This window comes from Drosophila biarmipes, chromosome 3R (assembly GCF_025231255.1).
Source record: "Drosophila biarmipes strain raj3 chromosome 3R, RU_DBia_V1.1, whole genome shotgun sequence".
NCBI classification, from domain to species: domain Eukaryota; kingdom Metazoa; phylum Arthropoda; class Insecta; order Diptera; family Drosophilidae; genus Drosophila; species Drosophila biarmipes.
The window spans coordinates 27797287-27819542 of NC_066616.1; the positions used below are offsets into that span (position 1 = coordinate 27797287).

At 45.5% G+C, this 22256-nt stretch overlaps 1 protein-coding gene across 2 annotated transcripts; it reads right to left on the reverse strand.

The window, feature by feature from the left end:
* Positions 1-11740: 11740 nt before the first annotated feature.
* On the reverse strand, positions 11741-14062 carry LOC108024395 (uncharacterized). 2 transcript variants are annotated; one of them, XM_050889010.1, is made up of 3 exons: positions 13257-14062; positions 12314-12951; positions 11741-12244 (listed from the first exon to the last, which is right to left on the reverse strand). In XM_050889010.1, the coding sequence occupies exons 2-3, from the start codon at positions 12944-12946 to the stop codon at positions 11819-11821; spliced, it is 1059 nt and encodes a 352-aa protein (XP_050744967.1). In that variant the 5' UTR covers positions 12947-12951; positions 13257-14062; the 3' UTR covers positions 11741-11818. The 2 variants fall into 2 exon arrangements, with proteins under 2 accessions (XP_050744967.1, XP_016949795.1); XM_017094306.3 differs by having other exon boundaries at positions 11741-12951; positions 13257-14061.
* Between the last annotated feature and the right edge of the window lie 8194 nt (positions 14063-22256).

Genomic DNA, 22256 nt, shown 5'->3' on the forward strand with positions numbered 1-22256 from the left:
TACTGACACAAAATCAAGCAGCTCATGGTTTTCAATAAAGTGGGTTATAGCTGGCTTTCGACAGCCACTAGCATAAGTTTTATAAAAAAAGGATAAACGAGGATCTTCAAGATTGGGTTAAATTTACAAAATAGTGGTAGAGGGTGATTTGATATTGAAAACTTATAGTAAAATTGTTATCTTGTTAATATGGGTGTTTTCTTAGGCAGATAAAGCATTTATGTTTGCTGAAATAAATCAGAACTGAAATCTCGTACCACTTTTGTTAAACAAACATTAAAAAATTAATTAAATTTATATCACTTCCCATCTCGCTCATAGAACTTCTACGCACTGCAGCTGCCATTCGACAGAAACAAATTAAGTGATTGGGCCAGGCCCATAAATCTTTAATGCACTCGCCTGCTCCCAAATGGAATGCATTGCCCGATGTTGCACATAATTATTTATTTCAATTCATTAGTGCGTCCCCATACCCCCCATAAAACCATGGAATGTCATGTCTAGACGCAGGGATTGTTATAAATTTTAATCAACGCTACCATATACACATGATTCCTAGCTGCAGCCGCAAGAGCCCTTCGAAAGTGCTCCTTGAAGTGCCAACAAAGCGGGCTTGCATTCTAAATATTGCGCATACGCCGCGTTGTGCTGGCACACACAAATGCCATGGGAAAGGGGTTGGGAACTGGTTTCTGGTAACTGAAAGCTGGCAACAGAAAGCCAAAGGAATATGTGGACTTTAACTACTGACTATGACTGCAGGCAGTGTCAGCGTTGCGTTGCGGCATTAAGACCTCAGCTGAAATGATTACATGCCTGTTTAGATTTGTCTGAGGGTCTTGTGGAATGGGTTCCCTGGGAAGGGGTTCCCTGGGAAGGGGTAGGGCAGCCAGAATGTGGAATCGCCGCTGGCAGCCAGCTCATGCATCTCGCAGTTGATAAATGATCAAATTAAGCCCGGCATACAGCCGACCTACATGGCAGGACGTCTGAGGAAGGAGGAAGCAGCTGCTTTAAACTTCTGCTCGACATTGTCTTGCCACAACACTTTCGCCGGGGCCAACAAAAAAGAAATGTGTATAAAGGACTTGGACGGGCTTTTCCCGCTCTCCCGCTTTCCTGCTTGGCATGCCACGCTCGTCTGCTGCCGTTGCAACCTGCTTTACTTTTGCGGCATCTTGCTGCCGCTGCTGCTCACTACTTTATGCGGCTGCTTGGCTCAAGCACACACAGAAACTCTCTGGTGGAGATAAAATAACACGCTTCATGCTGCCTGGCACTAAACTATTTGGAAAAATCGGGCACGTTTTCATTTAGCTGAGTGCACGCGGCTGCCACAGTTTGCCAGTCGTCCAAGTGGAAGGCCGCTCGGCAGCCGGCAGATGCAAATGCAAGTTATCGAGATTTATGGTGAATACTTTCGGCCCGAATATGCAATAGCAGTAGCTACGGCCACACATAAATTCCCATTTTAGGAGTGTGTTTAGCAGGCCCATTAGCCGGGATAATAAACGGCAGAGCCTTGACCCTGACTAAGTAGACTTTGTCTCCGATTTAATTGTCCCACTTGGCAACACAATCTGGGTCAGCAGCTTGCCTCGCAGCGCCGCCTGGCAAACTAATTGCAATAATTGAGCCAGTGCTGGCAATTTTAATCACCGACATTGTGTACCTGGCTAAGCAAGGACCTCCGGAAGTGACAAGTCACAGGCAAATAATTGTGCAGTGGCATCCACTCGCTGCCTCCACATATATTATGGCATTATCTATTTATCGAGACTCCATCGATTTGCTCATTTGTGCCCCATAGACACTAATTGAAGTTGTGGCCTCTGCTCGAGATTGAATGGCCTGGCCAGAATTCCTTAGCCGTGATTAATGCAATCAAGTCCTTCCATTTGTCATTTAGGGCTGGCGAAAAATTTAAATAAATAATTTCAGCCATTTTTGTATGCCGTTTGTTGGCGAAAATGTTTTATTTTTCACTGAATGAAATCAGGGAGCCATCTAACACTCCTGCTGAATGGATGGGCATGTGTGTAAGTTGGTCGGTTGGCTGGGAAAGTGTGTATCCTGCGGTCCCCGGAAAATATGAGCTAACTGCCTGCTGCTGAATTTATTTGCGGTCTTGCAGCAGAAGCTGCATGTGTTGCACGGGGGGAGTAGCTCCTTTTTGGCCGCTGCCGTTGACAGTTTGTTGCCGTTTGTGCCGCTGCCGAGGCAGCTGAGAAATGCACTGAATTTAATTTGCCACACTTGCTGGGGGCCGGAGTTTAATTTTTCCATCCACACCCCTCTCCGCGCCATTTCACGCCCTATTAGCCTAGTCGAGGGGGCGTGGCAAGCGGCGCATTATAAAAGCAATTTTGGCAAGTTTCGAGTTGCTTCAATTTCTGTTAACGAAACTTTGCCAGATGCTGGGAAAAGTTTACGCGCCACCGCCTAGCAAGCAGCTAATTGCATTTCCCCAAAGCTAGAAGATGCCATAGATACCTAGATACCAGGACACGTATAGGCATCAATCATTCTGATGTACTGACTCTCCTATGCATTCGATTTTACGGTTTGGCCGGACTCTTTTGTTTGCTTTTTAATTATGCACACGATGAACCCCAAAGCACATACGCACCTTTAAGCGCATTATGCGTGTTCCGCCCTTTGAGGGGGTGGCATTTAAAATGCATATTCGCATAATGGCGCATATCATAAACACACCTAACCGCACGTTGACATGTGTAAACATTTCGACCGCAGGTTCAGCCCCCTTCCCAGAATGGTCAAATATTCCGAAACTGCGACACCTGGCTGCCACACATATTCCATTCCGTTCGCCGGCTGCATTGCAAATTCGAAATCCCTTCACGGGGCGTATACGTAACATCAACACCATATTCCATCACAAACCGGCCCATGGCATAATTAGGATATGCAGTCGGGGCCAAATATACATCGATCGAAGATTGATGAGTCGTGTAAGCCCTGGGAAAAGTTCCCCCATTAAAACAGCTTTAATCCTGTGTCGCAGGACATCCCCATTAAAGATTTATGGCCCGGCCATGTATCTGCCATTAGGCATTGCCTTTGTTCTCGGACACAAGGAAACAAAGAATCTGGTCTGTGGGCGTCTTATCTGCCCGTTGGTCTGTTGATTCAGGCTTCTTTTGTGCCTCGGGGCTGCGAGTGTAAGAGCCGCATAATCCTTTCTGGCAATTAGCTGGCAAATCAATGCCGCCTGTCAGCGGCTATCGGTCGAATCTGCCGGGCACGCCGGCACGAGCGGAGTTAATTTGATTTATGCCCAGTTAATTGGACGCCCGCACCCAATTGGGCAAAGTGCGAGGCCCGGGCCAAGTGTGTCGGTCCAAGGAGCCGACATTAATCCACTAATAAAAGCATGGAAGTATTATGTGTAAACACGCACGTAAACACGTTCGCACTCACAAGGCTGCCAGAGGGCGGGGAGACGCCTTACCAACTGCTCCTGATCCTCACGGTCTTTCTGCTCCTGCTCCTGCTCCTCCAGCAACATCCGCACGTCCTTGACTGAAAAACATTAAATATAATTAGAGTTGTGTTGCATCCCCTTAGCACGCAAACACACACAGGCAAGGCTAAGCTCACACAGGATGCTATCCCTAACAACAGTTCAACATTAGCTGGTGCTTATGACAAGCCAGCATCCCTAAATGCTTTTGTTGCACTTTCGGGATGCAGTGCACTGGGAAAAATATTTAGGCAGTCGGAAAAGATATCTTTTGAAGAACGGTAAGCGGGAAAAGGTAATAAGTGCACACTTTGCAAGACTCACTTACTTTGGAAATTAAAATTACATAGAAAGCTTGAATGTGGACATTCGTACAGCCGAGAACCAATATAATTTAATCCATTTTTCCCCAGTGCTTTCTATTTAATTTACTGCGAGAGCTCACAATTTTTCTTCCCTACCCGGGATGCACTGGCAGGGCGACGTCGGGGAATTATAAGCAGCCAGCTTGTTAGTCACACTCGCTTGGCTGCCAGCTCAATATACCATCAAATAGCTGGCCATCAACAAGTCAGCACATGGGGATTGGTTGGCATGGAAAAAGGGGAGCTGCTGAAACGAAATCAATGAAAACAATTGCTGTTTCACCCAGGAGGAAAGCGTGCGACGACAAGGACTCGGCAACTAGGACTTGGACTGCTCCAAAAACCGAGGGGGTGGGACGCAGATTGAATGACTGACAAATGCACTTATCTCCCAGCCAGTTGGCCGATGCTCTTGGGGATTTGCATACGCAAAAGCCAGCAAGGAAATACACAATAACATGCATGCACAACAGCAACAAAATCGACAAGGAAACAATAAGACAACAAAATCCCGACAAGAACAACAAGTAATCAAACAAAATGAAATCGCAAAAAAGCCAAGTCCCCGGAGTCCTTCGCACAAGTCCTTTAAATGCATGTTGAATAATAAAGGCACTGTAAATCATCCCAAACTCCCCTCTCGGCGACTGCTGGAAAGTATGCAATGAATTTCGAGTGATTGAATTTTGTTTGATTAGAGAATAAGCAAACGTTTGTAGTCGAGCGGACAATGTGTGGACCCCCGGCCATATTGTGCATTCCTCATTGTGCGTAAAGGGCCCGGAACACAGCACACACATAAATAAATGTATGGGCAAAATAATAATAATAATTCTCCCTGCCAGCACAGAAATCTTGCACATAATAAACAACTGCAGCAAAAGCCGCACTCGAGGGTCCTTGCGTGCTTTTTAATAAAAGCAAAATGACCGCAAATGCTCTGAGGAATTGTTGGTTGTATTAAAGGGGCAGCCTTTTCCCAAGTACACATCGAGGCAGCCCGCGGGCGGCTGGGGGTTTGGCTTGGCCCAGCAGAAAAACCAGCCAAGAAAAACCGAGAAAAAATACAATAAAAATTACTCAACCGAATGCATCATAATGTTTATGTCAAAAATGAACAACAGCATGAAAGGGCCGTGGCCAAGACCAAGGATCTCGGCCAGCTGGCCGGGCCAAGATGCACTTCCTGTCCCCAGGCGGGGCTCTTTGTTCCACGAGGCTGCCTCCTCGGATACACTGGCGTATAAATTGATTACGGTTAAGGTATGTGCGGGGAATAAAATCCGGAAGGACTCCTCCTCCTGCTTCTCCTCCTCCTCCTGGCTACCCGGCAACGGCGGTTCTCGCTGCCCGAATCAAAGCCACCTTAAGGCGTTTTGTGGCAGCCACAATTAAAGCTCGACCACAGCTGACAGTCTATCCAGCTGTATCCCCTGGCTTCGCCCGGTATTCAAGCCACCTTGAATATTATGTTGCACCCGGCTGCTCTTGACTGCCAGCGGCAGAGCCTTCATCTTCTGGGGCCGGGGTAACGCACAGCTCTTAGCTGCTAAAAACGGCATCACATAATTATGAGGTGTCAGTTTCTGGGCGCCTAGTGCTTGGTGGTGTTTTATGGAGTCAGGGGTTGATGGTGAGGTATTAAGGAATATTTATAAGCACTTAAAGAGGGGGAAGAAGTATATACCAATTAATAAGGCGAGTTAAGGATTATGAAGAATGTCTAGAACAAAAAACCTCGAGAGTTTCTTCCAAATTTCATTATTTCACTTAGGATATGTTAGGATCACATATATATTTTTTAATTCATGACTGCTTAAGATATTAAAATGATACCTATTTCTTGGGTATTACATGATCACGGGGTATCCCTTGGCCTCATATAGCATCAAGCACCCGCCGTTTGCCATTAGGAGACCTGCTCGACGAGCATCCTCCACAGCACCACCCTGCCGGCCACCAAGTGTCATAGAGAAGTGTGCTAAAAACAGAGAAAAAACACATTTGGAGCGGCATTTCAGTGCTGTGTGTATTATTCCAGTGTTTTTCATTTCCTACTCCGGCAAAACGCCGCAAAGCGCCCAAGAGCGCACTTCATTCACACTCGATGCGTACTGCCACTGGCTGGGGCGACAGTTGCCTTTACAGGTGGGGTGTACAACAAAAAGACAGGCAAAAAAAAAGGCCGGGAAATGGTAAAAAAAATGCCTGAAATGAAACGACTTCACTACACTCCAGGCCGACAGCCAGCGGTGCTGTTTTCATGGCAAAATATTTACGATTTGGCATGTAAAGTGGCGTTTCTTGTGCACTTTTCCGGCAAATTCACACCCGCCGCCTGGAGGGCCACGGATTTAAAAGCCACCCGCCCACTCGCCGCGCCCGTCCTTTGTTTGTTTGCACGGCAATCCTTTTAATGCCCCCGTCAAGTGTTTGCCTTTGTGGCAATGCCGGCGATATTTGTGGTCCGACCCCCGGCGCTGATTGAAATACTCGATTTGGTCCATTTGCCTGATTGAACAGATCACCCGGCAATCATATTTATTTCCATGAAAAATGGACTGGCCCCATCGGCGGCGATATCTTGGCGGGGCCTCCAATGGGGGGAGTCATTGCTGCTGCTGCTCCTCCTCTGCCATGTCCTTGAGCTTTCGCTGTCGAGTGTCCCGGGCATTTCTCCTCGGACTTTCTCCCCCTGCGCCGGCCTGTCAATTTGTCTCTGCATTTTTCTTTTGCCGCTTATTTCCTGGCGCTGCCGTTGAATGCATTTTTAATTGGCTTCAAATTTCCGGCCGAGCCCCCGAGTAAGAGGAGCACAAAGGGGCGCAGAATGAAATTGAGTTTTATTATTAAGCGCCCGGGGGCAGCGGGCAATCAGCTCAGGAATCGATTGTAGTCTCAAGCGCAGCGGAAGCAGTGTCCCATAAAATGTTTAACTTGATGCCCGAGATGTATTCAAAATCCTTTTCTATTACCCTGATCTTCTCTTTTTTAAACACTTCCCGGAGATTTTCTAATTTATTTTAATTCGAGTGCCAGCGAAATTGCCACGGGGCTATCAAGTCCGTCCCTCCGCACCTTTCCTGTCAGGGGTTCATAATTCAGACCACTCCCGCCCGGCAAGCTCGCCGACCTGGTCAGACAAACTTTGCCGGACTGGGGAGAAATCTTTCAACTTTCTCTGGGCTTGGTGCGGGGAAAGTGCCTGGCCATTTCTCTTTTTCACCCCCTGCCCCACCTTAAAATCGCACTTTGAACCACTTTGGTGGCGTTTATTGATTCCAATGATGACCCCAAATTGCAGCAATGAAAGTTGACCACGCAGCTGGGGCCTTGGCAGGCGGAAGTGGAAAATGGGAAATGGAAAATGAGGCAGGGCTGCCTCGCCGGCAAGGTGAAAGCGGGCCGGAGGCCTTGACATTTTGTGTCCTTTGGCGATTTTACGAGAGCCCGGCAAAGTATTTAATTAAAATGAAACGCAATCATAGCCACACACTGTGTGTGTGTAGGGAGCTCACTTAATCCATCTGCACTTCGGGGGAATACCTTCGCTGCTGCATTTTGCGGCAATAAATTCAAAACCAACTGCGTGTGATGCTCAACAAACTGGCAACTAACACAGGCACACACTCACACACTGGCAAGGCGGTGTAGGGGTCTGGGTGTAGACACACACACACACACAGGCACTAGCCCGGAAACGGAAACACTCATACGCAGTGTGGCCCAGTGCAGTGCTGATCTCTCCTGTGGGCTCCTCTGCACATTTTTGTTACCAAGATTTTAGCTGTCAGGAAGTTGGGCGACTTAATTTGAATTTACGGCACCGCCAGGGGCGTTCTGCCCCCTTTCCGCGCCTTCTCACTCTCTGGGGGGCCTAGCTATTATTTTGCACAAACAGTATTAAATACTGGGTTCGGGTTCTGGTTCTGGTTCTGGTTCTGGTCCTGCTTCTTTCTCCTTGCTGCTCTCCAGGTCGATGTCTGTCCAAGTAAACCTGTGTTCGTGCCTGCTCCATGGCTCCACGGCTCCATGGCTCCATGGCTCCACGGCCCAGTGGGTGAGTGTGCCGCTTGGTGGTGCGTTGTGTGTGGGTGACAATAATATTCAAATTCCACTCTGTTGCAGTTCCACAGCCGTCGGCAGCGGGCAGTGGGCGTTGGGCGGGTAATGGCCGCTGGGCGTGGCAATGACACTTTTACACTCCATATATCTGCCTAGGAAGTCGCCACTATCCCGGCACCCCTTTCAAAAGCACAGAGAAAAGTTACTAAAACGAAAAAAACACCTATTTTAAAATTACTTGAAGTGGAAATATTTTAAAATTAAATAAGGAAAATGTCCACTGTGTGCAATTATATTACATTTGTATGATGGATTTTGTAGTGCCTCCTAAGAATATATGAGTATTATATGAGGGTTTATATATTCAAAACAAATTGTAAAGCATTTTTAGGTACTTACATAATACTAAAATATCCCATGTTGTTTTCTTACTATTAACAGCATTATTAATTAAAATTTTATTACTATTTCTAAACTGCTTATGTAAATTATAGTTTCGGTCAAGTGTACGACCTCAGTAACCACTCGAGCTGACCCATTTAAATGTAAACTTATTTTCGAGTCTAGCCAAGGCATCTACTGCCTCCTTACCAGTGAGTGGAACATTTTATTTGCCCACGAATAAATATAAATATGTTGGTGGTGTATTTATGGGCCGGCACTACTTTCTGCGAGTGCACTTCTCAAGCCCCGCCTTCGTTCCCATATTTATGTGTCTCCTGATAGCGCCGCTGCAGTCAAAAGTTTTTCTTCTAGCTCTCGGTTGTGTGTGCGAGTATATGCTAATACTTTAGCGCACATGGCAGGGCGCTATTATCGCGACTGCCACTTGGGCGTCGAACTTCCGCTCCGTTCGGCTCCTGCGGCGCTCCTCTTTCTGGCCAGGATGCAGATGGGAACGGAGCTCGGATTGCCGGCACTGAGCTCTCGGCACTGGGCCCTCAGCTCGCTGGCAGCCCAGAAGCATTTGCAATTTCGGTTTGCATTCGAGCGCTCCAGTTTCCCCGCCGCCTGCCTCGGCTCACTCTGCTCGCGCTGAATGTTGTAAAATGAATTTTACTTCATTTTGATATGTTCTCCCAGCTGGTTTTAGCACCAGGCACATAAATACTTGTGGGATGTGTGGGGCGTTCAGTTTGTTTTGCCACTATCGCAATGATAATAAATTTTATTAATCTCGTCGTCGCCCACACGCGGGCCAGAGCAGAAGCAGGAACTGCAATGGATGGGGGAAGCTCTGGCCCTGGCTCTGGCTCTGGCTCTGGCTCTGGCTCTGGCTGATCAAGTGCTCAACTAGTCGAAGGCATTTGTAAACGCGGTCGCCAACAAGGAGCAGCAGGGCCGAAGGCGTCCTGCCACTTATTTCCATTTACATTTCGTGGCAGCTGCCGCCGGAAGACACTGCATGCCGCTGCTGCAGCTGCCACCACGCTCCCGAATTTATTATGTAATTATTGTTGTGCATTCTAATTGCGTGGCACATTTATTTGGCTTTCATTTCGCCCACTCGCGGCGGGCTTTTCCCAATTAGCCGAGCGGCAATTAGCGATGCTGGAACTGGCGAAAAACATGTTCCGATTATCACTTTGAGCGCCAGTTCTGCATTTTATTTAATTAAAAATTTTTAAAAAATACTAAGCACTATTTTTTTTTAAATTTTTTATCTTAAAATATTTAGCCGAATATGTATGTATCACAACGATTTTTAAGCAAATTTTCTTTCTTTTATTAAAATGTTTTCAAAAGTTTCATCAAGACAGTGAAAGTTTTTCTTTATACATAAGTTTCCTGGTTATGCTAACAGCTTTTTTAGACAACTTTCTTTGAGATTTCACTAGACATCTTCTCATGATTTAATGATGACCTCGTTCGCCTGCCTTTACTGCCGATTTGACCCACTGCAAGTGCAGCTACCAAGCTAATCAGCCCACTTTCAAAGCGGCGACCAGAAAATAAAGCCACCGCCCTGAGCGCAAGCAAATCCCTGGGAAATCTCCGCCGTTCCAAAAACCAGGCTTAGTTACTATATATATGTGGCTGCGCGCAACTCGTGCAGAAGCGGACCCAACTGGCTAATCAAAAATTTATTTAATTTCTTGGCCGCTCAAAGGCTGGCGGTCCGCAGTGAAAGTGCGTCCTGGCATCCTGGCAACCCGACATCCTTTCCGAAACCCCCGAAGACAGGGGGCGGCGGTCAGTAAATGCCGGGCATCAAATTTGATGATGTCAACCATGAGCCGCCGCGCTGTCCATGTCCTGTGCTGCAGATCCTGCGACTGCCGGGAAATGCAGTCTAAAAACCAACAAATGCCGGAAATGCGCCGCTGCAGATGCCGCAGCTATTGCGATTAAACTTTCCGCATTAAATATTTCGCCCGGACTCGTCCACCAAGTGGGTTGTCCTGTGTTGCTAGTGGAACTGGGCGCTGGGTACTGGGCACTGGGCGCTGGGCGCTGGGAACTGGAAACTGGGACGCCGGGCGGATGTTGCGGCTGCCTTTTCGCCAAATCTAATTGCAAATTTCATGTACATGCCCTGCCGATGGGCGGCGCCCACTCGACAACTATATAAACACTGTGGCCACGGGCAACTGTCATTTTTTGTGCTTTTTTTCGGCTGCCGCTGTCTTGTTCGCGTTTCCCGTATGGCTGCAGTAAATCATGAAATTTATTTAGCAACATGCGCGCGCGTCCAGAAGTTCCGCAAAAAGCCGGCCAAATAAATTGCACAAATGTTGTCCGCACTTCGAGTGGCAGTGGATGTTGGCAACCAACTTCCTTTCGACCAGCTCCGCCTCCCCGGGGCGAAGTGTCATTAATTTTGATGTGTTTTTAATTCGGTTTTGTTGGGGCTAACTCATTGACAAAGCCTCGGAAGAACACAGTGCCGCATGGAAATGCTGCTTGGGATTTAATTAAAACTAATGAAAACTTTGCCCCTCCTCGCCGCCCCATTTTGGCCCCCTGCAGCCAGCAGTCAATCTTGCAATTTCTGCCCAACGACAAATGACAAGAGGCAGGACTGGTTTTAAGGTCCTGCAGCAGGACAGTCTGCCAACTGGCACAGGCCAGGCCGAGCACTTGGCCGACATTTCACCAAAATCCAGCCCAAGAGTGGCTGCTTTTTTGGTGCTGGGCGAAGGAAAACTTCAGATTCGACCTTCGGGCGAGATGACAGAGGAAAGTTGAAAACACTTTGGCCACAATTGCGCAAACCGAACAAAATGAGCGGCAACCACGCACTCGAGGCCAGCTCGGAAATGAGCAATGACAGTGCGTGGCCCTGCAATTAGACAACTCCGCCAGGAAGTGGCCAAGATGCAACTTTTATGGCAGGAAACCCGGGGAAAAGGTGCATGACTTTGGGTTAGTGGTTGGCCATTTGCCTGAAACTAAAATATTTTAATCTGAATAACGGATGCCAGCCTAATTGAACTTGTGAATGTTGATAACATCTCCGAAATAATGCATTTAAATTGCATATAATCAATTAAAAGCACTTGTTTATTTGCTTGTCCAATGCAAAAATTTATTGGGATGTGTAAGATAATGTTTAATGGTAAAAAATGTATTTTTATTTCATCTATCATTTTTAAAATCAAAGTCCCATCTACAATTATTTGTTGAATTTAAATTAAGAATTTATTAAAATATAATGGCAGTTTGTGTATCACAGAGCTTTGCTTCATTTGATTAATTTGTTAATGTTCACTTGTTTGCCATACTTCAAATGGTGGCCATTCATTGGCATGAAAAAGTGCTTTAAATACCTCGTTAATTAACATTTCAATTCCCTTGGATTATACACATTCCTTCAATCGTGTCCTTTGGTAATTAAAAATATATTTATACCGAAAGCCTTCCAATATTAACAACAGAAATTCTAGGGAATTCTTTCGTTTTAATCTCTTTTTTTGCCGTGACAGAATCTGGCAGGAGTAGGAACCTTCAGGTAGGAGCAAGCTCTTCTGCGCAAGAATGGTGACTTGACCCGCGAAGATGAGGTTTCGGGCAGGGACATTGGGCCAAAGGAGCTCTCATCCAAGCCATGGTTGGTCATGGTCATCGAGGACTGCCTTTCTCCTAGGCTAGCAGGGGAGAATATGTTGATCAATGGAGCCTTGGAGGTTTTCAATTTTTTGGCCTCAATGGCAATCTTCGAATCGCGGGATTTGAGCTTAGTAATTGCACGAACTGTACAATTGGAGGCACCTCCAGCAGGCTTTATAGTCACCATGTAGGAGTAAGAGGATCCCTCAGTCAGTAACTTCCTATCCTCCTGCTTTAGCTGTAATTTCATTAGGAGTTCGCCAATCTGGCTGATGATCTGCTCAGTCGTTGGAATGGACTTCTGTACTTTACTTAATACTTTTGTGGATATTTCAGGATGATTTACCTTCTTCTCATCATCACGCTCAATGTCGAAGGTGCCCTCCCTGCGAAGACCCGGTCTTTCAGGAGCTTCAGCTGATGCAGTTAGCTCCAGAACCGATTCCTCCGATTCCAACATTATCTCCTCCTGCAGTTTCTTCAGCTGTTCGAGCTTCAGGCGAATCTGCTCCAGGTTTGCTGTGGTCTGCAGCAGTAGGTTCCTCTCACTGAGGGTCATTCTCTCCTCCTCTTCTGCATCGACCCCGTCAACTCTGAAATTCTTCAAATCCTCCTGGAAGCGGCGCTCATCCTCTGCATTTTTGAGCTCAGCTAGTGCCCGGGAACTGAGGTTAATGGGCAGGTCCAACTCCGGTGGTGGACTCACATCCTCCAACTGAGGTGTGTCCCCTATATGTGCTTGCACCTTCTCCATCCTCTCCTTCTCCACTTGGCTGAGGACTGCCTCCAGGTCGGAGCGAACTGTATAGGCTGCGCAGTCCACTAGAATAAAGGGCACAGCCTGGTCATCTTCATCGGGGGAAAGCGGCTGGTTTTCCATGTCCGATGGGTTGTCCTCTGGGTTAACCGCATTCGATGATCCAGGTTGTTCGCGATCTGGACCTGAGGTGGACTTGCGGTTCCTCCTTTTCTCTTTCATGACGGCTGAGTAGGAGTTAAATATAATTTAACATTGGAGTCTAGAGAAAATTTCAATAAATAAAATACAAAATGAAAATAATTTCAAGAACAATTTGGTCTCAATTTCAAGAACACTTGTTCTTAAAAATGTAAGAGTTTTGGTAATTTTTTGTCCTGTTCATTGGCACAAATTTTTCCAGTGTACATTAATATGTGTATCCCAACCAAGCTCGCAAGTCAAATCGGCCGCGACCATCGCATTGTGCTGCATTTGATTGTGGCCTGACCAAGTCGGCAAAGCCGCGATTAGGCCACCACAAGGAACTCACCTGGTCGCCAGCAAGTCGATGCCGCTGCTCCCACGGTTGTTTCGCTGCTGGCCCGGCAGCAAACAGAAATTTAAATCCCTCAAAAGTACTCGCCAAGAAGGGCGAAATTGAAAAGGATAAAAGTTCTGCGTGCCCCGGAATCAACAGGGACGAGCCTTCAGTCTTCAGCCCTCAGCTTTCAGCTCCTGATCCAGCTCCTGCTCCTCCAATTTGCTGCCGCCCCGGCTCCTGGGCACTTGTGGCTGCCACTGGGCCAAATAATGGATGCGGATAAGGGGGCGGTGGACGGGGGCCGGGGGCCGGGAACAGGAACACAATCCGTAAACCAAAACTTTATTTTGTGCTGATAAAAACTTAAATGTTGCTGCCGCTGCCACGCAATCGTAAATGTTTGATATCCCCAAAGGTTAACAATTTCCGTTGCCGCTTGGCTCTGCTTTCGCTTTGCTTTGGCCCAAGTTAGTTCTCCTCCTTGTTTTCTTTATTTTGTTTGGCAAGAATTTTGCGGTTGGCCAAGCGAACCGCACACATATAAATGCGAACCTCCAGCAGGAGCGGGAGTGTCTTTGGGCTGTCTGTTCGACAGCTGGGGATGGGGATGGGTATGGGGATGGCTTTCGGTTGTGCCCGGGCTGGGATTGGGGTCTTGAATACGGTAGGTGGATACGGCGACTGCTAGGGAAAGGCGTACTCAGTTCAATTTAGACATCGGTGGGCAGCCGGCGGATGGGGCGGTCCGGGAGCAGGTGTTTCCAAATTTTGATGTTCCAATGTGGTTTTTCAAAAGACACTGGGCCTGACAAATCAAGCGATGGTTCTTTGTGACTCAAAAGTCGTTTGAAAATATAACAAGAGAGGGATGGCTTCTCAAAACATTATTTTTGTGGCAGTAAAGTAGTAAAGCTGTCTGATTTGGCAAACTTGTTTTTACTAAACCTTTTTACTGGCCTCTAAAAATATCTTTGATATTTTAATTTTCAGGAATTATACAAACTGAGGGACTTTATAATATTATAAACAATTAAAAAAAAATCATTTAGGAATTTTAATTGTATTTTTAGTTATTTGAAAACAACAGAGATGATCAAAAAATATCCTTCATTTTTAAATCCTACTAATTAACAAAGTATTTAATATCTTTAATGCGCTATTTTATATTTTTAAACCATACTGTAATTGTGAGTCTATTTTTTTATTATTTAAGAAAAGTAAAATAATGTTAATGCTGAAAATCCATAATTTAAAATAGTGTCAAGGATAGGGCTACAATTTAAGAATGAAGTAGTATCAAACCAAGAATTCAATTCCTTTTTATTTTTATCGTGGGCAGCAGAGAGTCGAGGTCCTTTCTCTTAGCATACGATATTCGCGAGCCCGCTCAGTGGACTAAAAAGCTCTCTCCGCTGCCCAGTTCTTTGAGCTCCGAGGACTCGGCCCGAAGGACACACGACGGTTCATAAACAAATCGAACTGCTCCTGTCGGTGGCCACTCAGTTGAAATCGTTGCGAGCTGGCGAAAGGACGTGTTCAACGGTCGTCGGTCGGCAGATTCGAGTCCTTATATCGAGTGGCATTCGGAGCGCCCAGGTCGAAGTTCGTGTGTCAGAGTCAGAGTTGGGCCAAGACTGCAAAAAGGCGAAGGAGAAGGCGCCAAAAACCATTTGCGGCGAGTGCGATTTTTCCGTGTTTTTCCCCGTGTTTTCCGGGTGTTTGGCTTCCCCCGAGCCCCCTAAACGTGCGCGGTCAATTAAAGTTCCGGGCGCCCCACAAACTGATGGTCGCGCAAATGGCCATTGCAAATAGCATGTTTTCGTGGCCCCGAGTGCATGTCGCCGTATGACACCGAGCTGCAAATGCATGCGAGCCAGCCGAAGAGGGCTTGAAGTGTTTTTTGGCCAAGTGGAATTAACAGCCAGCAAGACAAACTAGGGGCACGCAAAGCCAGGCTAATGAAAACCCCATCAAAGGCAAGTGCAAATTTGTACCAGGACGGGGCAGGGGCTGGGGCAGGAAATCTAATTAAAGACAAAATGGCAAATGGGAAGCATAAAATAATTGCAAATGGAGATGAAACCTTGTGGCGTCGTATGAGTACCTTTCGCTTGACAAAAACAGGACCCCGACCACAAAGCCGAAAGGAATTCGCATACATATCAAATTTATGAAAGGCAGGCTCACACACAAACACTCCCATGTGTGAGCGAGTGTCCAGGCCAGGCCCGAAACTTATTTATTTGTTTTCTTTGCCAACGAAGCATAAACTACAGGAAAAAGTACAACTACACCGGGAGCTGAGGGGGAAACTATAACAAAAACATATGCAAAACACTGAGTTCGAGGCACTTTAAATTGCTGAAGTATCATGTTTAAACTTATAGGAGCTCAACTAAAAAATTCCAAATAATTAATTAAAGCTTTACTTTTTTTTACTTTATTTTATTCTATTGGCCAAACGTAATATTATGCTGTCGGCATAAAGTATTTCTTTTCAAATATTTGCACAAGCTACTTTTGTAATATATTCTAAAGGGATTAAAACATTGTTTTACAATTGAAATTGGCAGTTTATTTATTTTTGTTTAATTCCTAATTTATTTGTTTTTTCAAAGTATCCTGACAATACAAGTCTTTCATTTCACATATATTTACCAACTTCTTTTGTACATTTAAATTCCTTCGTCTCCTATTTATTTACAAAGTTCGAATAATTTTTTTAAATTTTAATAGTTTTAACAGAAAGCGGGGTACCTGGTACCCTTTTGTTTCCGTGCCAAATTTAAGTGATGGCTATTAGTGAACATCCTGGCCAGCCTTGAACAGGATTCGAGCACGGGTCCCTGGGCACAGAGACCCCTGGGTGGTCGCACATTGCGTGCGCCGGAGTGGGGCGCAAACAATGCATATTCTAATATGCTAAATGGTTGCCATTGTGGGAGTGGCCCCCGCCCTTTAGAGCAACTCCCCCACGAAAACCCACGGCGCCCTGTGACCGCAAGCTGAAATTATTGCCCGGCCGCGCAAACAAAGCACTACGGTTAGGAAAACAATGGCTCAGTGCGGCCCGGTTGAGTCTGGCTCAGTGGAGCTGCGGCTCGGAGTCGTCATAATTTCAATTAAAATTCAATTGAAATTATATGCAAAAACAAACAATGGTGTAAATTGTGGGGCTTGCTGGCGGAGCGCCCATAAAAGTCAATTAAATTATGCATTCGGCGATATTTATCAATCTGTGTGACCTGCTCCGCCTGTTTTACCCTTTTCCGCGCCATTTTTTCTCCCCTTTCGATTGTTGTATTGATTGGCCCGGGAAAGGTAATCGACATTTCAATAATTCCATAAATAGTTAGGTAACTACCCTCTCCCAGCTGACCCTATTTTTCTCAGTTTTTCCTTTACCAGGCTATTATTTTTTTCGGCTTTGGTTTTTTTTCAATTTAGTTCACGCCACTTGAACGAACTTAAATATTTCTTCACACTTTGCCTTGTCGCCATCGCCTTTTACCGAAAGTTTTCCAATTATATGTCGCCTTTTTTTCGCCAAACTGTTTTTCCGAGCTTCATATTTGCTCTGCCGCCCCCCTCCGCTATTTTCCCTATTTTCCGCTCTCTCTCTATGGCCGGAGAAAGTTTTTATCGTCGAGCTGGAAAAAATTATGCTGGCATTGCCTGCTCTCATATGATTGGCATCGCGGCGGCCCGAAAGTTTTCCCCTCCGGCAAATTGTTATCATAAGCGAAATCGCAGCGCGAGTGACGTGAATTTTCCCGAAACGGAAAATTCAGGCCAAACTAGGTATTTTGAATAAATGTCACTGTCTGGAGTTGGATCGAATGAGAAAGCGATTGCAGTGCGGGCCAAGTTAAAAGTCAGCTGAAATTTGCATGGAACTTGTTGATATTTTTTTTGCGCCGGTGTCAGGCTTACGGCATTTGCATTCGGAACCGTATTTCTAGCTGTATCTCCAGGTATCTAAATCTGTATCTGTATCTGCAACGGTGTCTCCTTGTATTTATATCTGTGTTCAGTGCCATCCGCATGTTCAAGATATGGCATACACGTTATTTCACTTTAGTACATTAGGGCAGACTTCCTCCTGCCGGTGCGCTTAATTTCCGGCGCAGTCAACAATACGAATCGGTATCCCCGGAGAGGGAGTTGGAAGGTCCTGGGATTAGGGATTGGCCTGGCCTGGCTCCTCGCTCCGGCTCCCCACTTTATTTTCTTGTCATGTCTTTACGGGAGGCGGTGGAGAAAGGGACAGGATTCAAAGTGGGATACCTTCTCCACTTTAATTTAAATCAAGAAAACTTCTAGAAAACAACCACATTCATTTGCCACCCCTCACATGTCGACCCTTTTCGCCTTTGTCCAATTAAGGAGCTTAAGTGGTTTTCTCATAATTAGGTTAGCCGGCGTGGCAGGCGCACTTTTGTCTCCTCAAATATTTATGCCCTCTTCCATTTAATTTATTAAAATGCAATTTAATTATTTCAATATTTATAATTCCCCCCTCCGGGCACACACACACACGCACACACTCTCCCCAATCAATTTGGAGTTCATTCGCTTCTTATGTAACATTTATTTTTCGCTTTACGCAGACAGCGTTGGTGTGTGTGGGTGTCCTTGTGGGTATCACTCATACGCACCGGTGCCCGGAGCCTGCAGGTTAATGCCAAGACCTCTGGGGTCCCACATTCCACCTTCGCAGCCAACAAATCTTGCGTATAGCATTTAATTTTTTGACTTCTCTCGCGGCTCACGCGCCAGCATTTGTGGGGGCTCTGGGCTGGCAGCTTTGGGGTGGCGGATTGTGGGGGTGGCAACCACTCAAGGAGGGGGTTGCCCAAGGAGGGGGCGTGGGCTTGGTCGCGTCGGGCTGCGGTTACCATTCCCAGGGCCTCGAGGTGCTCACAGGCTGTAGCCACAATGTTGCCTTGGCAACGGAATGCGAGCACTGGGAGAAAACTATTGCTAAAATGGGATTTTAGGGTATCATTTATTGATCAACATTAAGATTAATCTGTAAGGTAAAGCTGTTAAAACATGTTGCACAGGAGCCTAACTCACTCCATTAGTGTAATACCCTTCTTGTCACCTCCACTTAGTGTTTCTCCCACCTTATGATAATTTTCCCTGGTGTATAGCTGTAAGGAGGTGGGCTGACCAAATGGGGCAACTATTTATAGGAGTAGCGCACTGATGAGCCCCCGGCTTATTCGGAACTTGGCACTCGGCTGGGTAACCCGCAAGCCCTTTGGGGAATTCCATTGAATTTGAATTCTGGTTGCCGGCTACTTCTCAAATATTCGCCCCTCAATTTCCATTAGTCTGTCATATTCCACTCGCTTTCGCTTCACTCTGTAAATTGCCTTTCACTCCGCTTTTGTGAAATATTAAGTACGTTTTCATTTCCTTTTCCGCGGAGCATGCGAATCGCAAAGCTTTTCCTTTGGCTCCTGTGGCCCTGCCCCTCGGCTCGATTTCTGTTTGTGGCGCTGAGCTGAGCGCGAAACAAAAACAAAAATTTGTTTGCCATAAAAAATTGTCGCGAGTTACGCGGCTGGGTGACAAAATGTGAAAATGTGGATGTGGCAATGGCCGCCCCTTTGGGGCACCAACCGCCCGCCACCCACCGCCCGGCGACTTTATCCCTTACCCGCTCAATTGTGGCACGCCGTGGCTTTCCACTTATTTTCCACGCCGTGCAGCTTTGTATTTTGTATTTTTGTTTGGCTTTCCCTTCTCGCCGCTTTTCTTGTACTGTGCTCATTTATTTTTTATGTGTCTTGCACCTGAAACGACACACATTCAGCGCGTTGGAAAAGCACGGGGAGGTGGCATTAAAAATTTAAGTTTTATGTCAATGAATGTCCTCCGTTCCGGGGCTTTGTTTGCCGCTTCGACTTGCTTTATGGCCATTTTTTGTTGTGTTTTCCCGGCACTGTTGATTTAATTTAAGCCCCAAGTTAAAGCCGAAATTAACATGCGACCAGGCGGTAGGCAAATGGCTGCCCAAAAAAATAATGTGTCTTCGTGCCGGCTTAGGCAAATGATAATTTATTTATAATAGTTTGAGCCTCAGGCCGGGTTGCCGCTAGAACCATAAAAAAGTGGGGACCATAAACACTTTTTAGTTGCCCCCGCACTGCCACCACCATTTCATCTTTTTGTATTCGCTCATAAACTCATTTTATTCCCAGCACGTGATATTTGTCCACATATGCGAAACTTTATTAGTTGAGCACTCAATGAAAAGGCCATCAAAGAAAACACTCGCCAGGGGCTGCCAGCTGCACGGTTTAGCGGGTGGGGGCGAAAATAAAATTTACAACATCGGCAGACATTTCCCCAATGAATTTGCATTGTCAATCATGCGCGCAGCTATTTATTCGCCCTGTTTGGTGTTATTTTTTTCAGCGGTCGACAGCTGCACTTTATGAAACATTTTTACGACTCACTTTCACAGTTTGATCGGAACAAATTCCAGCAGAGTTGGAAAATAAAATGGGCCGCCATCAATTGTCATCGATATCCTAGCTCCTAATCTGTCAAGTGGCCTGGGATTTTCCGAGTGCCTGTGTGTGTTTATCCTGCCACCGGCTTAGCCGCAGAAAAGCCACATGAATTTATGGCACGAGATGGCATTTAATATATTTTTCAAAAAGAAGACAGATGCTGAAGGGTCCCCGGGGAGGAGACCCGCCTGAGTTAGTTTATCTGCAGAGATCGTTATTTACCGACTGGCAGATTTTATTCTTTGGTATATAAATATATATTAACCAATAGATAGAAATCAAAAAATATAAAGCTACATTTTTAAGTTAACAAACCAATTATTAACTGGATTTGCAAAAATGTAAGGTAATGAAAAATCAAATAAATGTAGAGCCCTAATTTTAATTGAGTTGCCAAATTGAATTTCAACAGTTGAAATCCTTAATGTCAAATTATAATTTTATGATATTTGACTTAAGCCTCATATAATTTTCGCGTTGAACAAAATACTTCCAACCACCAACACCCAATTAAAGTATCTGATAGATAAAATCCTTTGAGGTCTGCCCATACTGCCAGCTCGACCACCTAGTTCGTACCTAATTAACTGCCAGGCCCAACTTATCCGCTGTGGATTTGGCTTGCAGCGCTAATGCAAAATGTATTTAAAATTGGATTAAGTGTCAAACATTTTGACTTTGTGCCAACAATAATTTAGCCTGTTGAATTTTAATGCGATTTTTGGTAATGTAACTTTATCCGCCCGTCCACCGCCAGCACACCTGACCTGTCCACCCACTATTTACACAGCAACATGGTATGGTATATATATACATTAGATGTGTGCGCTGTGATAAGTGCGACCCATGTGTCAAATGAAAAATCAATACTATCACAGACACAATGCACATATGGGCACAAACATGTGTACAGAGATGTAAATAGCTGGTTGACATTCTGACATCGACGAAACGAACGGGGAGCCTTCGAATGTGCCCCCGACATTATTAGGTCACTTGTGGCTACATTTTGCCATTTTGCCCATACAACCGGGCCTGCATATATGCACTTGGGGATATGGAAATCTGGCCGGAGGAACAAATTTAATTTGCCAGCCCATCGCCAGCGCCATCGCCATCGCCATCGCAGTTTCGAAATTATAATAATTGCTAAAATAATCGATTTGGGCCGGGGACCTGACATTGGCTAATGCATATTAAATTACCATAATACAAATGATATCCCGGCCACTCACACACACACACTGGCGGAGTGTATATCTATGGTAGGGGTCCTCGAAATATCCTGCAAAAGTTGTGTCAACAATGTGAAAGATAAACAATGCCAGCTCGCACATGTCTGTGTGCCAGGATACACACTCGAAGCAGGGAAAACTTGCGACCCGGCTCCTTGCTGTTGTTGTTTCGGGTTTTGTTTCACAATAATAAAGTGCGGCTGCAGCTTTAATAACTTCTGCAGTCAACAAGAGCGACAACAATAACAAACACACTTCCCGATAGAGACAAAAAATAAGGAAAACACAAAGGAAATGCTGGGCGGAGGGGCGGCCAAGGGGTCGGATGATGAAGAAAAGCTGGGAAAGCACACAGAAACTGCGGAGCTGCAGTGGCGAAAGTTCAGCACAGAATGGAGCTGCATTCTAATATGATGGGACCGCAACTAGAAAAGTTGCCAACCCAGTGGCAGCGATGTTAGATGAGTGGTTGCAGGGCGGCCCCAGGGGGTCTCAGGGGGTTAAGGGTCGGGACACAATGCCAGGAGACGAATTACATTTGTCGCGCAATGTTTGCACATATTTAAGCAACTTAAGAATTAGCCAACTTGGCTGGAAAATGCAGCGCAAAAATGCTGGCAGCCAACGGTTCATCAGCCACACAGGAAGAAAGACAAGTGTGGATTTTAAGGACTTTGGGGACTTCAAAAAATATAAGTGTTACTTTAGATGTTATATATTTTTAATATCATAGTCGGAAACGTCGATTAGATATAAATAATATTTCTAGTTTCATTAAATGCATTTATCCAAAATTTAGTAAACGAAATAAATATATTATATATAACCAAATCATATTTTAAATGGAATCGTGCTTACATTTTAAATAAACTTTATTATCAAGGTAATCCTTTTCAGATAAACAGCCGCTTCATATAATAATATCAAATTTAAAGAAATTAACATTGAGGAGAAACATTGTTCGAGGAATGTTTAAATTGAATAAAATATTTTTATACTAAATACATATCTAAAAACCCTGCACTAGCACAATACCGTTTAGATCCAATAACACCGCACTTAAAGGATATTTTCTGAGTGCAGCCAGTTGCTCAGTCAGGATAACTCTGGAGCAACCCAATTTGAGTTGCCCGCGCTTTGCAATGCAAAATGGCGGCGCTTCGAAACTTTTTGCTGCATAATCGCAGGCGCAGCACTTTGGGCCAGGCCAAGCAAAACAAAAGTCCTTTCGGCGGAGGAGCCGGGCG

Bases quoted from the DNA above. Each gene is read 5' to 3' on its own strand.
- LOC108024395 (XM_017094306.3), bottom strand. From the start codon at position 12,946: ATGAAAGAGAAAAGGAGGAACCGCAAGTCCACCTCAGGTCCAGATCGC.